This window comes from Amphiura filiformis, chromosome 5 (genome assembly GCF_039555335.1).
Source record: "Amphiura filiformis chromosome 5, Afil_fr2py, whole genome shotgun sequence".
Classification (NCBI taxonomy): domain Eukaryota; kingdom Metazoa; phylum Echinodermata; class Ophiuroidea; order Amphilepidida; family Amphiuridae; genus Amphiura; species Amphiura filiformis.
In genome coordinates, this window is record NC_092632.1 from 40,223,406 (window position 1) to 40,239,256 (window position 15,851).

The 15,851-nt window shown below is 34.4% G+C and overlaps 1 protein-coding gene across 1 annotated transcript in view; it reads right to left on the reverse strand.

Moving 5' to 3' along the window:
* LOC140153115 (gamma-aminobutyric acid type B receptor subunit 2-like) overlaps nucleotides 1-15,851 on the reverse strand; it is a 53,049-nt gene that overhangs the window by 11,701 nt on the left and 25,497 nt on the right. Inside the window, exons 4-10 of the mRNA XM_072175751.1 lie at nucleotides 14,549-14,719; nucleotides 12,934-13,035; nucleotides 12,520-12,585; nucleotides 8,873-9,070; nucleotides 6,138-6,401; nucleotides 1,164-1,224; nucleotides 422-617 (exon numbers count right to left, since the gene is read on the reverse strand). Coding sequence (XP_072031852.1) covers nucleotides 422-617; nucleotides 1,164-1,224; nucleotides 6,138-6,401; nucleotides 8,873-9,070; nucleotides 12,520-12,585; nucleotides 12,934-13,035; nucleotides 14,549-14,719 — 1,058 coding nt within the window. The remainder of the gene's footprint in view (nucleotides 1-421; nucleotides 618-1,163; nucleotides 1,225-6,137; nucleotides 6,402-8,872; nucleotides 9,071-12,519; nucleotides 12,586-12,933; nucleotides 13,036-14,548; nucleotides 14,720-15,851) is intronic.

The window sequence follows — 15,851 nt, forward strand, 5'->3', positions numbered from 1 at the left end:
TTTAGTAATAAGTACACATAACTTGAAATTTAGAGGACATGTTTAAAATTGACATGAGCGCGTTAAATAGTCTCTTCAGGCGACCAACTAAACACTCACGACTTGTTTCTAGTTTTTCAGAACATGACATTGTAGCAGACACAATTTTCAGCGTTAGGTTTGATTGATCTTGAGTTAATTTCGCTCACTAATTGTTATCTGTGCTAATGTCTACTTTAATATAAATGTAAGTGTCCTATCGTTTGAATGGTTGGTTATTGGGTTTGCTCTGCATGAAAGGACTCCATTTCACCACCATGACTATCTTGATTTTCACTTGGAAAAAATCATTGTCACCATACTTATACTAACCTCAATTTGAGAGTAACATGTGACCCAGGCCTTCAATATTAAGCTCCCAAACGTCAATAATTATGCTTACCATTTAAAAGGACGCTCAGGAATGGTCAAATTCGACCACAATCCATACACGAAGGCTTGTTCTTCTTGATTAGAAATAGTTGCTAAATGAGCACTCAAATTCTGGCAACCTTGTTCCGCCTGTGTCATAGGTAGTCTATCTTGGACGAATCGATAACAGTGACCTTGATAAAAATGCCAATCTTCATCACACCCAGCTGTGGCATAAACAATATCAAAGTTGCTGTCATTATATTCTTGTAAATTCACGGTGTAATCGTATATGATTTTATGTTCCAAATCGGACAGATTGTCCTGTTCAAGGATTTGAAATATCCTCCAAATGACGTAGCACTATCATAGCTCATTTGCCCGATGCCAAATGCACCATAGATAAAGCATGCATCTGCAATGGGTTATAGTCTCCATACGAGCGAAACGAAAGTGTTTATATCGATTCAGCAAATTCTATTTCGGATTGCCAACTAAAAAGTTGTATAAGAAGGGTATTAGTGATTATAATAAAACACGACCAGCGGTTGACCGTCGCTTCCGTCCGGTTTTTATTGTTCTAAAAAATGGAAACCGGACGGAACCGGGCTGAACCGGCGGTCAACCGCCGGTTAAGTTTGGATTTCATCCCTTATATATAGGAGATGAATAATATTTAATCGTCTACAATTAGAACTATAAAAACATGAATGCCCAATAAGTGTTTTCGTTTATCATGTTTATCATGTTTATTACATCAATTTATCAAATACCTTGTAATTGTTCAACTTGTGTCACTCCGACCCTGTCTCCATCTCGAAAGCTTACCGGTCCCTGTTACAAATTAGAAAAATACAATATCATCAATTAAAAGCAATTATATGTGAATGAAAACAAATATACCGACAATTTTCGACCAGCTTCTAGCGCCGCCAACGGCAGTAACTTCAGGAAAGAAAAAGGTTGCCAGTCTGATAAGTGCTCTCTTCACATATTCATTACCATGAAATAGGTTATTCCATGCTCACTATGGAAGATATCACCTTAATCTTCCACACAGGGAGTGTGCATTACAAATGGAGTTATCTGAATGGGTAACTTCGCTTGACCCATAAATTTCATGAAATGATGCGGGCTTGGAGGGGGTATTTTAAACTGCGATCTATCACCCGAATGATGACAGTTTCACAAAAGAATCTAACATCGAATTTTAAGCGGCCCAATTGGGCAGTCACAACACCAGTTTGGTGCTGCGGGGACCCAGTAATGCGCCGTAAAGTTGTTTGTAGTATTTTGTAGTACTCAGGTTTGTTAGGGTTAAGGTGGCTGCTGTGTACTCTCAGACATGCATGTAGTCACGTACTCCATGTACTCAGGAAGGCAGAATAGACGCAGAGAGGACGTATTTAGATATAACGTGCTATAGGAAAGTACAATGGCACATGATAGAAGATTGACCCATTTTCAATCAAACCATTTTCCGATTATATTTTTTTTTAAATAATAAAATATTAGTTTTATCAAGGTCAATTTTGAAGATAAATTGATTATTTTTTTCAAATATTATACATTTTGTCATTCTGTTGATAATTGTGCTTCTAGCAAACAGCACTAATGCGTACTGCCATGTTTACGTATTACATTAGTTTTACTAATATTTTGTTGAGTTCTTCCGTGCTTTGAACACTTGTCGGATGTCTAGTCTCCGATCGTGTTCCACATTTACGGAGCTGAGGGAATATGGGTCCACATGACATAGGCCTATGTAACAGATTTGAAATTCATCATCATGCATATAAATACCCTGGCGTTATGGTGCTGTGGTCTTCATAAGATTCAGTCATTTTACTCGACCTGATGCTTAGGGTCGTTTTATCTTTTCAGCTTCGGTTCCTGTTTCAGTTTTCGGTTTCGGATCTCATTGTTATTTTGAAGTGTTAGCAATGTACGTGTGAACAATCTTTTTATTCATACTGCAGTTACTGTCCGTTTTCCTATACACAATACACAGTGCTCTTACCATTGACGCGTGACCTCTACAAATAGAGCTAAATAGCCTAGGTTAAAAGTATGGGGATTTGCCTAGTTAACGTCGCTGTGTGAAAAATAACCGGCCAATATTAAAAGTACTCTTCTAAAGTTCTAGAAAATATAGTTTTGTAACATGTCCTAAATTTTTAGCTAATTTAGATGTTTGGAAATATGCGTACTTTGGTGTTTTAGTGTATGTTATAGGTAATATTACATTGCCTAGTTAACGTCGCTGTGTGAAAAATAACCGGCCAATATTAAAAGTACTCTTCTAAAATTCTAGAAAATATAGTTTTGTAACATGTCCTAAATTTTTAGCTAATTTAGATGTTTGGAAATATGCGTACTTTGGTGTTTTAGGAAGGATATGTAAACGACAGATAACACCAAAAAATATGAAGAAATTATTTCCAAACCGTGTTAAGTCTGCAAACCACCATGCTTCTCATTTTCAAGAACGCTGGATAACAATAAGCACGTATTTTCTCATTTCGTAAACAAAGACCACACAGAATTGTTCTCTAGCGCTCGCTTTATAATCGTTCACCCAACTGAAAATATAATCCCAGCTCATTGCTCCATTGTACGTGTAAAGCAGAAACATGTTGTGTGTATTTAACCAGAGAAGATATGATTTAATCAGTTGAGCTGTTTTCAATGAGTGTTATCTTGGTTTAATAGCTTTTAATGGGGTTTAAGTCCTGCAAAGGTCGAGGTGAATTCTACTGTAGACATGACTGCATCATGTCTAGTCTTTTGTTGCTCACTGAAAAGTTGAACGTCGGACAATTTCTGTTTTCGGTTTGGTGAGTTATGTTAATTTCTGAATAATGTTCATAAATATGGTTTAATACCTACGTATTAGTACACGGGAATATAACCAGGCAGGAAACAAAATAGCACCTAAGCCGGGAAGGAGTGACCTATGTCAAATCAGGTCATATACTTGATATACCACTTATACTTTGATCAGCTCGTAATCGGCGGGCCTTATAACATCGCGGATTAATATCAAAATATTTTATTTTGAGAATTGTCTTGTGACAGAATCATCACAAATTATTAATTGAATTCCTGTCCTTTGCCTACTTTCTTTAACACACAACATATAGGCCAGACAGGTCAACTAAATGATAGCACTCTTAACGTAGGTCTACTTTTCGGCGTAGTGGTAAAAGCCTAACATTTCCCGCCTATTAAGAGCTGATAATGGACGCGTGACTTTGCGTGATTTTTAGTGACTGACAATTCCCGAATAGTAATAGAAGTTCACTGCCCATATTCGGAAACTGAAAGCAGGTTGTACAATTTTGATTAGCAACATTTTCCAACATGTCAGCGCTCTAATCGGACACAATTATACTGTACATGAATAGACGCTACAGTCCGTTAGCTCCACTCATATGGCCATGTAATGTTCTCGCATAAATTATTGATGAAAAAATTGAACTAGGCATTCTAAGTATTAAAATAATGGCTCTATATGAATGAGACATTAGCATGATTAGATACACACTATATTTGTTGCAAAGTGTAAGTACAATTGAAAGTACCGGAAGTGAGAACACTGTAAATAAAGGTTTCACTTTTTAAACACATTGATGTTTATTTTAAAAAAATTAGTAAATATTTATATTTTTGAGACATATTTTTTGATATTGACATTCTCTAGATATTTGTCCCACCATATTAAAAAAACCCAAAATAAAATCCAAACTCGTTAATTCCTTTTCAAATAAGTGAACTTCCCATTTTAAACTTTTAAACACATCAAAGCATACAACGTGAACGTTTGCTTAAACATTACACTGTGCACTGTGTTTTCTTAAACACTGTTCTGTGTAATTGCTAAACACTGTGGTTTATCTTTAAACACGAATGGTGTTGACAACTTACACATGGTGCTTAGAAAAGTTTTCACATAATTGCTAGTGTTTTATAACGTCGGTGTGCTGAGGGGTACGGGTACATATCAAAGTGTGTTTATTTCAAAAGAGAATGACGGTGTTGGGTTTTACGAGTATTTTGGATTTGTAATAAGTAGGAATAAAGGTTTTAAAAAATGTCATTTGTTTTCACAGAAATGTGGATACTAAATATTTTCTGCTTCAATAAATGCGTCAATGTGCACTGTAAAAATATTTTACTCAAAGGTCACAGCTCAACAGTTGAGTAAAAAATTACTCAACATTGAGCTCATATAGGTCAGAACTCAACAAATGAGTAAAAAATGTTATGAGCTCAATGTTGAAAATTACTCAACTGTTGAGCTGTGACCTTTTTACTCAATATTGAGTAAAATATTTTTTTTACAAAAACCTAAACACTTTACCGTGTATTATGATGTGCTTTAAGCTGGAATTAACAAGTCATTCAGTGGATCTATCAGTCATTCGATGTAATGACATGAATGATTAATGGATTTAGTGATAATAAACGACTGAATGAAGTAATCAAATAAATTAACGTATAATTCCTGGTCGACTGCATCTAATGTCTGCACAAAAAGTAACTCAGCTGTTATAAATACGCCTATAGATTCAGAACTAATAATTATTTTCACAATATTTTAACATAAAAAGAAGGATACGTTATTTACGCGCATTTTTATACCCCATTTGTCCAATTTTGGTCATTATTATGTTTTCAGGGTTATTAGGAGTTTATAGAACACCTAATAATGATAATATTGGATGGCTTATTTCGCATGATACCATAACAAATGGTCATACAAATGGTCATTCGTCATACAAATATCGAACTCGCCGTTGGCTCGTCCGATATTTTTATGACTCATCCGATATGTTATGGTATCATGCTCAGCCATCCAATATTATATCAATATTGACAATACAGCAGTGTTTTGAAAGAAAAATACCCCGAATTTAAAAGTTGCAGTTATTTGTAAGTGCGAAGATAATGGCGGGCTTTACGTGTTTACAGTGCTGGCATTATAACCATTTGATCGCTGTGAACTGCAACTTTTAAATTCGGGTGTTTTTTCTGTAAAAGCACTACCGTACTGTGTCGTTAATATTGAACGACATTTGACGAATGGGGTATCAAAATGCGTGTAAATAAATCATCCTTCTCGCTATGTTGAAATATTGTGAAAACAATTATTAGTTCTGAATCTATAGGCGCATTTATAACAGCTGAGTTACTTTTTGTGCAGACATTATATAAAATGAAAGTGCCGAATGATGCTTTCTAATATTCCATAAATCATTCGCATATACATTACATGTTTTTAATTTATGTTTGTCTTGAAATGAGAATTTAGTTTAAAATATCAAATGTGATCTTAACTGACATAAGATTTTTGCTAAACTATTACCAGCAAATAGGGCTGATATTACCACAATATCTAGATAATTTCTTCATTGGTTCCAATAATATTTCAATATTATGTATAAAATGAAAACCAATCGGAGACGCATAGCTATCACGGGACTGGTCGATTCTAAGCCATAGGTAATTCCTTGTAAAATGATTTAAAATAAATAAATTTGGTATACTTATGATTAATATTTTTATTTTATTTGAAGTGTTTAAGAATGAGATTAAAGGTATTATTGTTTTCGCCTCGTTTACGTAATATACGGTAATGATGTCAGGCGTGTTATATGAGCCAATAGACGCACGGCAGCGGCTAAAAACAATAGGCCCTACCTTAATTCTCTAAATCAAATTAATTACAGAAATTTAATACTCACAGTTGTTCCGATGAAATCAGTTTCCTTCAATAGTTCAAAAAACAATGCAGCCATCTCTTCATCATCGTAGGTGAAATCTTCCAGACGTCTTGTCTTGCTATCAGAAAATACCATATCGTCCAGTATTTCGATACTTTTATTTAACATCAAAGCTATGGCCCAGGCAGCGTCGTAGCCAAAGGGGTTCAGACCGTTCCATGTATATTGCTGATTTTCTGGCCATGTCATTCGATCCTCTAATAATCTCACGTACTCTTGCGGTGTCTATAATTATTATGAAAACGGGTTTAAAGTGCATTGTTAGGTGTCTTTTACAAAGTGACTTTACGATACGTGTAGTGCCAAATAGAAAAGGGGTGCTCTATCGACTAGTGGCATCGAATTCGAATAAAAAAATATTTTTCGACTTATTTTAAAAAGTATTAGGGAGAACTTATAAGTTGTGGACCCTATATGTTATGTTAACTTACAGGAACTCTTTTTTATTTAAAATTATTGTTTAAATAGTGATCAGAACATAAAAAGAACCTTTAATCTTTTTATTTAAAAAGTTAAATCGGAACTTGCAAGAATCCTTCTTGTTCAGTGTTTAAGAGTGTTCGGACTTTTCTAATCCTCCTGACTACAATAATTAGATATTTCCACAAAGTACAATCACAGTTGTTTTTAATAATCACCACATACGTGATGACTTATATAAATGATCAATTACTTGAAATCGTAACAAAGATATGTCCGCGCCATTTATGGCTTCTTACTAATTACTGGCAAAAAATAATAAACTAATTACATTACAAGGGGTTACTAATGAGAAAAACGTGTTCCTGATGTCTTTTTTTCCTGTCACTTGATCGCGTGTGGGTTTTTTTTTGTTTCCTCCCGGCCTCACTGTTACGCGGTATAATGTTTAGTAAGTTCTTTTAAAAAAATCATTACATCGATGTCATGAATGATCAGTAACGTGTTATGGTTTAATTTGAACATTTTGCACACACTAATTTCGTACTATTCACTTTTGTGATTTGGTTTATTATCACTTTGACCCTGATAATCCTAATCAAATGGGTAGTTTCAGGATTATTTTAGCAAGTATAAGAACCTTTTATATTGACCAGATCTCTAGATCAATATTTGACCAGATTATCCATATCATTTTGACAAGATTCTGTTATACGCTACCCCTCAGATCATTTATCCCAATCAAATTTGATAAGTTGAGTAATTTTGACAAGAATCTATTCATCGGTGGCAACATTATTATAGTGGCGTACGTGATGGACAAAATAAATGCGTTTCCAAGAAAAACGTGTTTGAAGAATATGTTACTAATAACAGAGTCGATACTCCTCCACTGATATCTCTCAGTGGTCATATTTCATTTGAAACTGAAGTTTAAGGTTCAAACTATTAAACTATTAATTTGATAATTACAAAGGAATAACTATGTTATAAGCTATCTACTGCTGATAGTAGTGTTTATGAAGTAACTATCTACTGCTAATGAATATGAAATATAAAAGTAGTTAGTGGAGCCCAACTCTTAAAGTTTGATAGCTTCTTGGATATGTTTTTGATTTTTCAAAATGTTCTGTTTCACACAATGAAGAAAAGGTTTTAGAGCTAGCTGTATCTATAATCTATATACTTCATCAACACTATTATCAGCAGTAGATAGCTACTTCATTAACACTACTCTCTGCAGTTAGGTAGCTTCTTCGTCATCAAATTCAACTTTATTATAACCAAAATTAATCAGGGATATTTGTGCAAATTTTCGGGCAATTGTTTCAAGGATGGGGGGGGGGGCATAATGTATATCATCAGTAGATATCTACTTCATCAACACTGCTATCAATAATAGATAGCTACTTCATTAACACTACTATCAGCAGTAGGTAGCTACCGTACTTCATCAACACTACTATCAGCAGTAGATAGCTACTTCATTAACACTACTCTCTGCAGTTAGGTGGCTCCTTCGTCATCAAATTCAACTTTATTATAACCAAAATTAATCAGGGATATTTGTGCAAATTTTCGGGCAATTGTTTCAAGGATGGGAGGGGCATAATGTATATCAGCAGTAGATATCTACTTCATCAACACTGCTATCAGCATTAGATAGCTATTTCATCAACACTACTATCAGCAGTAGATAGCTACTTCATCAACACTACTATCAGCATTAGATAGCTACTTCATCAACACTACTATCAGCAGTAGATAGCTACTTCATCAACACTACTATCAGCAGTAGATAGCTACTTCATCAACACTTCTATCAGCATTATAGATAGCTAGTTCATCAACACTACTATCAGCATTAGATAGCTACTTCATCAACACTACTATCAGCAGTAGATAGCTACTTCGTCAACACTACTACCAGCATTAGATAGCTACTTCATTAACACTACTATCATCAGTAGATGGCTACTTCATTAACACTGCTATCAGCAGTAGATAGCTACTTCATTAACACTATACTATCAGCAGTAGGTAGCTGCTTCATCATCAAATTCAACTTCATTATAACCAAAATTAATCATCGATATTTGTGCAAATTTGGGGGCAATTGTTTCAAGAATGGGGAGGGGGCATTATGCACGCTTGTATCTTTGGCCCGGGTGCCACCACCCATAACTAATAACTACGCCACTGTATAGGTTACATGTAGGGGCATGATTCATTTTTAGGATTTGGGTTATGGATCGGTGATAGAGAACTTCACTTACTATTCCCGATACGATTGGCTCTGTTTTGGTACTAAGTTGCAGTGGCTCTGTTGAGATGTACATCGAAGACAGGACTGCTTCGGTCATTTCCTCGACCGTACAGTCGATATAGTCATCATCTGCAGCCCACCATTCATGTGCATACCAACCAATAAGCAACCATACGTAGTCATCACCCGTCAGTCCCTGTTTGTATGCCTGGTCAAAACAGAGAAAGTACTTTTTAAAGGAAATTTTGTATTTAAAGAAGAGAACGTTACCATTTACTAAGTTACCAATCACCTCATCCCTACTTTTTTTACTTTAAAATGGAAGTTTTGGTGTCAGAGGAAAGCCCACATTTTCTTATTGTCTTAAAATATAAGAACTGAAAGATTGTTTATATTTATTTTGTAATTAGCCAGAATGTGTCTTAAAGTTGGATAGTATATGGGCCTTTCAAAATCACATATCTCATATCAAAAGGTATAAATTGTAATACTGGAATTAAAAAGGCAAGGACCCATGTAGTCACAGGCATTAAACAAAATCGAATATAGCATGTAACAAAATCGTACCTTCCTCCTTTAATGGCTGTGTCTTTATTTGAAAGATATAATTTGGTACCATACTATACACAATACAATACTTATAACGAACTGCGTCTTTGAACATTGTACAGATCATTTTTAATACTGTCTATAATTGTAATAAAATCGTGTTATTATTAAAGACGACGTTGCCAAGTTTAACTGCAGTTTAAAAAATTATCTTATTGTTCAAACATGATACGGTCTTCCACGTTTTCAAGAACATGTCTTACTTTGAAACTATGTCCTTGAACATCTATTTCAAGAGTACATTACTCTTGCCACATATACATAAGTCCGGAAGCATTTACTCATCAAATCAACACTACTGACATAGGCCTATTGAAAAATCTTACAAACATGGGGAAACCAATATAGATTTTAATATACATCCCCCGCGAATCTTTGAAAAAATGACAGGTACACTAACAATCTTAAACAAACGGTTGTTGATTAGGTTTACACCGACCATGCACCGACACGTACCGACTCTCTATTTCAAAGCCAACAAAGATAAATAATGCATTTAATGATATATATATAGGCTCTATTTCAAAGCCAACAAAGATAAATAATGCATTTAATTATATATATATAGAGCTAATTAATTCTTAATTTATGGTCAACAAACAATTTTTCCTCTTCAATAGGCACAAGAATAATTTTGAGATATACCATGACGACTAATTGATCTCAATTTTGGAGGTCAGATTCCAGGTTTATATTAAAAAGAAATTAATAAATAAATTTAAAAAATAAATAAATAAAAATATAGATACCAGGCCCGGTATTTGAATTTGAAAGACTTTTTTTTTTTATTTCGTCTTACAAATTGGATCATTTTGGTTCAGAGCTCTGATTTTTGTTATACAGTTTAGCTCTGCTTAGGATCAGCGAAAGAGAGTGCATAATTATATGGATGGAAACACAGAGGAAAGCTATAGGAAAACAACTCAATTTTAATAAAGATGAGTAAAAATGGTCACTGACCATTCTGTCAATGACACTACTACTACTGATTGACTTAATATACGGTACTGCGCCAATAAAGTATCCTTACACTCGGAAAAATTATCACAATTTCAAAACTGAACAATATTGGGGTAAATTTGTATTTTAATAGATGCACTATCTAATCCTGCACATTATGACACCACGTTGAATCCAATGTGACTTCAAGAAGCAAAGTTACAAGCATTTGATTAGACGAAGGTCCAGTTTTAAAAGTGACAAACTGGCCTATTCAAAACTCCACATACTAGACATCTGGTTTGAGAGTCGTGAATGGCTAATTTATGCGTTTGGCTTTAATTTAAAACAAAAGGAACAAAAGAAAACTGAAACAAAAGAACTGACAAATAAAATGAAAGTTATGAAAAGTACAGAGAAGCAAAAACTGAAATAAAAACTGCTTTAAATAACGCTTCGTTGAAGAAACTGTGTTGTCTCTTTGTTTCGCTTGTTGGAATCTTTTTGCGCCTTGTATAGGCCAGTTTGTCACTTTTAAAACGGGACCTTCGTCTATTCAATTGCTTGTAACTTTACTTCTTGAGGTCACATTGGATTCAATGTGGTGTCATAATGTGCAGGATTAGGTAGTGCATCTATTAAAAAAACAAATTAACCCCAATATCGTTCAGTTTTGAAATTGTGATTATTTTTCCAAGTGTAAGGATACTTTATTGGCGCAGTATATAACTACCTTTACACCTGGCGTTGGTAACTGACACCTTGTATTGCTAATATGGGTAGGCCTACTTAATTGTAATATTCCAATATTGATTGAATGTTTATCGAAACCTGATAATTTATATTTATTTTTTCACTGAAGACGTGCGTGGCAAGAGCCCACTACAATTATGACCTTCACAATCATTGTTATCTTTCTACTTTAAATTTCTTGTATTTGTTTGTTTTTTTGTTGACCTATATAATAACAACTAAGTACCTATATTTCATATAGTGCATTATGTATACGATTGTGAGTGTCAGTTCCACATGTTTAAGGTCAGGCCAGTCAACATTGGGTTATTCCATTTGAAATCCATACTCCCCTGTGGAAGATTTTGGAAATATCTTCCACAGGGGAGTATGTTTTTCCAAACATAATTTGTCAGAGTTGATCATTTTGAAACCTATAATCCCCTGTATTATGGTTTTACCTATATTTTCCACAACTGGAATGAGTAATTTCAAATGCATGTTACCCAATTGTCTATTCTATTCAAAACCTATACTCCCTCTGTGGAAGATTTTAGCTCAATCTACCACAGGGGTAGCGTGAATTTTAAATGGAATAGCCCAATTAGTGTCAGTTAGTTTGGTTTCAACAATTATCTTTTCCAGAACGTCATGGAGGAATTCGATAACAACACGGGAAAGTCGGTTAAAAATTTCAAGGTCAAGTCATTAAGATAACTAATTAATTGCTCTGGTGGTATTTGATCAAATCTAAAACGCTATTAAATAAAATCTTTAAGAATCATCATTTACAAAATTCCTCCATGACGTGCTGGGGTTTACAAGTTTTTCCCCATGACGTGCTTTGGGAAGACAATTGTCCGCCCAAAGGTAGACAATTGTCCACCTTCAAGATTTCTTTCTGCTCACGTGTCATTGCAGTTTTTCAGGAAAAATTCATATTTTAAAAGATTTTTCATCATGATTTAGATCTTAGTGACAAAGAATAGCTGATATTTAAATATAAAATTTCATATCTTCAACAATAAAGCCATTTTCAAATAACTGTCAAGGAAAGTTTATACTGGCACAGCTTGAACCAATATACTACATACTATACATTGCTATATCATGGATATGGCAGTGATAGGATTTGAGTACTTCTTTGATCCAACTGAAATGACCTTGAAACTTCACAGTAGCCTTTTCCTGACACCAAACTAAGTGATATGACCTTGAAAACTGTATTAAACTAGCCAAAATATCTAGAGTTTTTGGATTTAACTTAGCAACCCCCATTGCCCCATTATTTTGTGGCCTTAAAAATTCAAATAATTGCAATGATCAAGAATATGCTATGTCAATGACGAACTATTGAATAAGTAAATATACTCTTACCTCACAGAACACTCTTCGAGCCTGGTTTTCATACATATTAGCTACGATGATCTTTGCATCCTGGGCCTGAAAGAAAGTTCAATTTTCTATTTTCAAAACAGCAAACAATATATGCAGACTTAAAGGGGGAAAGAAAGTGCAGTGTCATAATGAAAGGGGGAAGAAAGCAAAGTACCAAAATGTTTCCTACATTAAAATATTAAGTATATAATATGCTACCAGTATTATTCACTTGATCATTTTAAAGGAAGTCTCCGGCAATCATAACATTATGCCTTATATTTTAGAAAAATAATTATCAAGCACAAATCACATGGTTTTATTTAAAACAAACGCCTATTGACCTTAAAAACAAAATAATAAAAACAGCAGTTGTATTAACGCATTTGTAATAGGCACATACGCACCCCTTACCTTTATATTTGCAATCTGATTTTTAGGACTTGCAGCGAAGCTCTCTGATGTGATGATTGTAATATTGGCTTCATTGAGTAATGTAAGTAGGTCATCGATCGCCTTTTATCAAGACAAAAAATTACAACATAACTGAAAGCTACACATCTTTTATCTAAAAAAAAAAAAAAAAAGGTCATTTGATCAAACAATTTTGAACTTATGATCTCGGATGTAAAAATGGTTGCAGAATGAATTCTGCAATTTCCTATTTTAAGCCATAAACCAAACGTAACTAAATAACCGATGTGGTTGAGGAATATATCAGCTATCACACACTTGTTGAATTTTGACAATTGACCGCTCCGTTTTTGAAGTAAAAGTAGTTTACGAAACTACCTCATTTCCAATCCGTTCCACAGAGTCAAATATCTATCAATTTACAATCAAATATCAAACGCCTAATTCGCTGATGATGCGCAGTGATTATTAGCACTCCGAATACAGATCATCGATTGATATTTGAATCCGTGAAACGGTTTGAAAATGAGGGAGTTTCGTAAAATTCTTATATTTCAGGAACGGTGTGGTAAATTGTCAAAATTCAAAAAGTATATGATAGCTGATTTTTTCCTCAACCACGCCAGTTATTTAGTTATGTTTAGTTGTGGCGTTAAAATACCCAAACAATTAAATTTCCGGCGATTCTTTCATGGACACCCTGTATTATGATTCGAGATCATTAAGAACCTTTCAATTTAATCAAAAATGCTGAAGCGCACCATTGTGTGTCAGGCCTATATTTGGACCTGAATGGTTGTATTCCGCGTTGAAATTTGCATAAACAGAATTTTCTTGTGTAATTCGACGTTGGCACGTGTCAGCAGCACACCCATTCAAACGTAATAGTTCAACCAGACCATGAATTCAATTATTAGTTTTACGGTTTTGCAATCATATCATGTAGCTCAAAAGTAGACGCGCTGTACTTGTCACGCCGGAGGTTCGAGACCCAGCTCAGCCCGGTTTTGTTTTACTAGATTGTTCTAACTTAAGGTTGTAGTACACCCCTTGATAAATGTGTGACTATTTTTGCATTTTTCTCAAAAAATAATAACACACTGGTAACAAAATTATTATAGGGGCAAGGAATACTACACTGGAATTTCAGTGACTCAAGACAAGCGGTACGTTATTTATGATAAGAAAAGAGGTACCGCTAGAATGTACCAAATTCTTAACATAATGAACCACTTGTCTTGAATCACTAAAATTTCAGTGAAGTAATTGGATTCTTTGCCCTTATAATATAGGCCTAAATAACTTTTGTTACCAGTGTGTAGTTATTTTTTGAGAAAAATGCAAAACTAGTCACAAAATTTAGCACCTTAATGTTTTAGATTATATTGAACTGGTAAAACGTGGATTTATTATTATTATTATTATTATTATTATTATTATTATTATTATTATTATTATTATTATTATTATTATTATCTATTCTACGTTTATAACCACTAATTTTAAATTTGACGTTTTTCTGGCGACTCTGGCATAGTTGTAAATATCGTGGTTTTATCGTCGTGATACAAAAACAGCCTAATCCATCCCATAATATGATTTAAAATTTACATACCAGCGAAAAAAGCTCGTGGTTGTAATGTATAGTAGCTACACGATTCCAGTTGAAGTCTTTCATGAGTCGTACTCTGGCAGGATTGACTGCTGCATCAGGCATGTAGGTACGGTAGAAATAGGGGTACTTTTCACGATCAGATAAAGCTGAAGACGCGGCTGAGTAAGACATCTGAGAAAATAAAATATAACATTACAAGGTTTGATTATGTTGCCATTTTACGTTTTTCAAACTATAACTTTTAAGCAGGGCCGGATTTGCCGTTGGGCCAGATGGGGCCCGGGCCTAGGGCCCCAAATTTTGGGGGTCCCCACAATTGCCAAATGCATGTTCTATTCCTTTGTAGCCCGAAAAACACCATGTTTTGGACCAAAATATAACTAAATTGCACAATTTACCTTTATATAATGTGCTCTCATGTCAAACAAAAATATTGTCCAAACGTTCATACCCCAGCCCTTTAAGCTATGTAATTACGCGAAAAGCTACCGATTAAGGTGGTACTACACCCCTGGCCAATTTTGTGCCTATTTTTGCATTTTTCTCAAAATTATAGCGCATTGGTGACAAGTAAGATATGTATATTATAGGGGCAAGGACTACAACTACTGCACTGAAAATTATTATTTATTTCAGCACAGAAAACTTAGCTCGGTCCACCGATTTGCGAAAGTGCAATAACCGCTCTTGTTAATTAACAGCGGCGGTGGAAGCATCAAATTTAAGGGAGGAAAGAGCATATTTTATTCTGGTCTGATGAGGACGACGTAGCGCGTGAAAATTTTTTTACAGCTTTCACCGCCTATGTTAATTGATGTGAAATTTATGCAGTGGAGACATGGATGGTTGCATCTTAGAAAATTTTTTTGAATTTTGACCAATTTCACCAAAAATATTTGAAATTTGGGCCAAAATCGGGTTTTGAAAAATCAGCATTTTTTGATCATTTTTGGTGCAAATTTCTCTAAGTTGGTCGAAATTCAAAAAAATGAAAAAACAGGTCCTAGATATTTTTATCTAGTTTTTAAAAATTAATTTTTAAAACAATTTGGCCCAAGAATATTTTTGTTACGATGCACGAAAAAGAAGTGGGCCAAAAACCGTTATTTTTGGGATTTGGGGCCAAAAATGGCATTTTGGCCCAAATTTGACCTCACAGATGATCTTATCAAATCTTTGCCATTCTACTTTTATATACTTTAGACCAACAATTTAGAAGTTATGAGGCCCGAAAGTTTCCATAATTCCAGGGTTCAGACCAACCTTAAGGTTACACAAAGAAACGTATAAAAAACGTATAAAA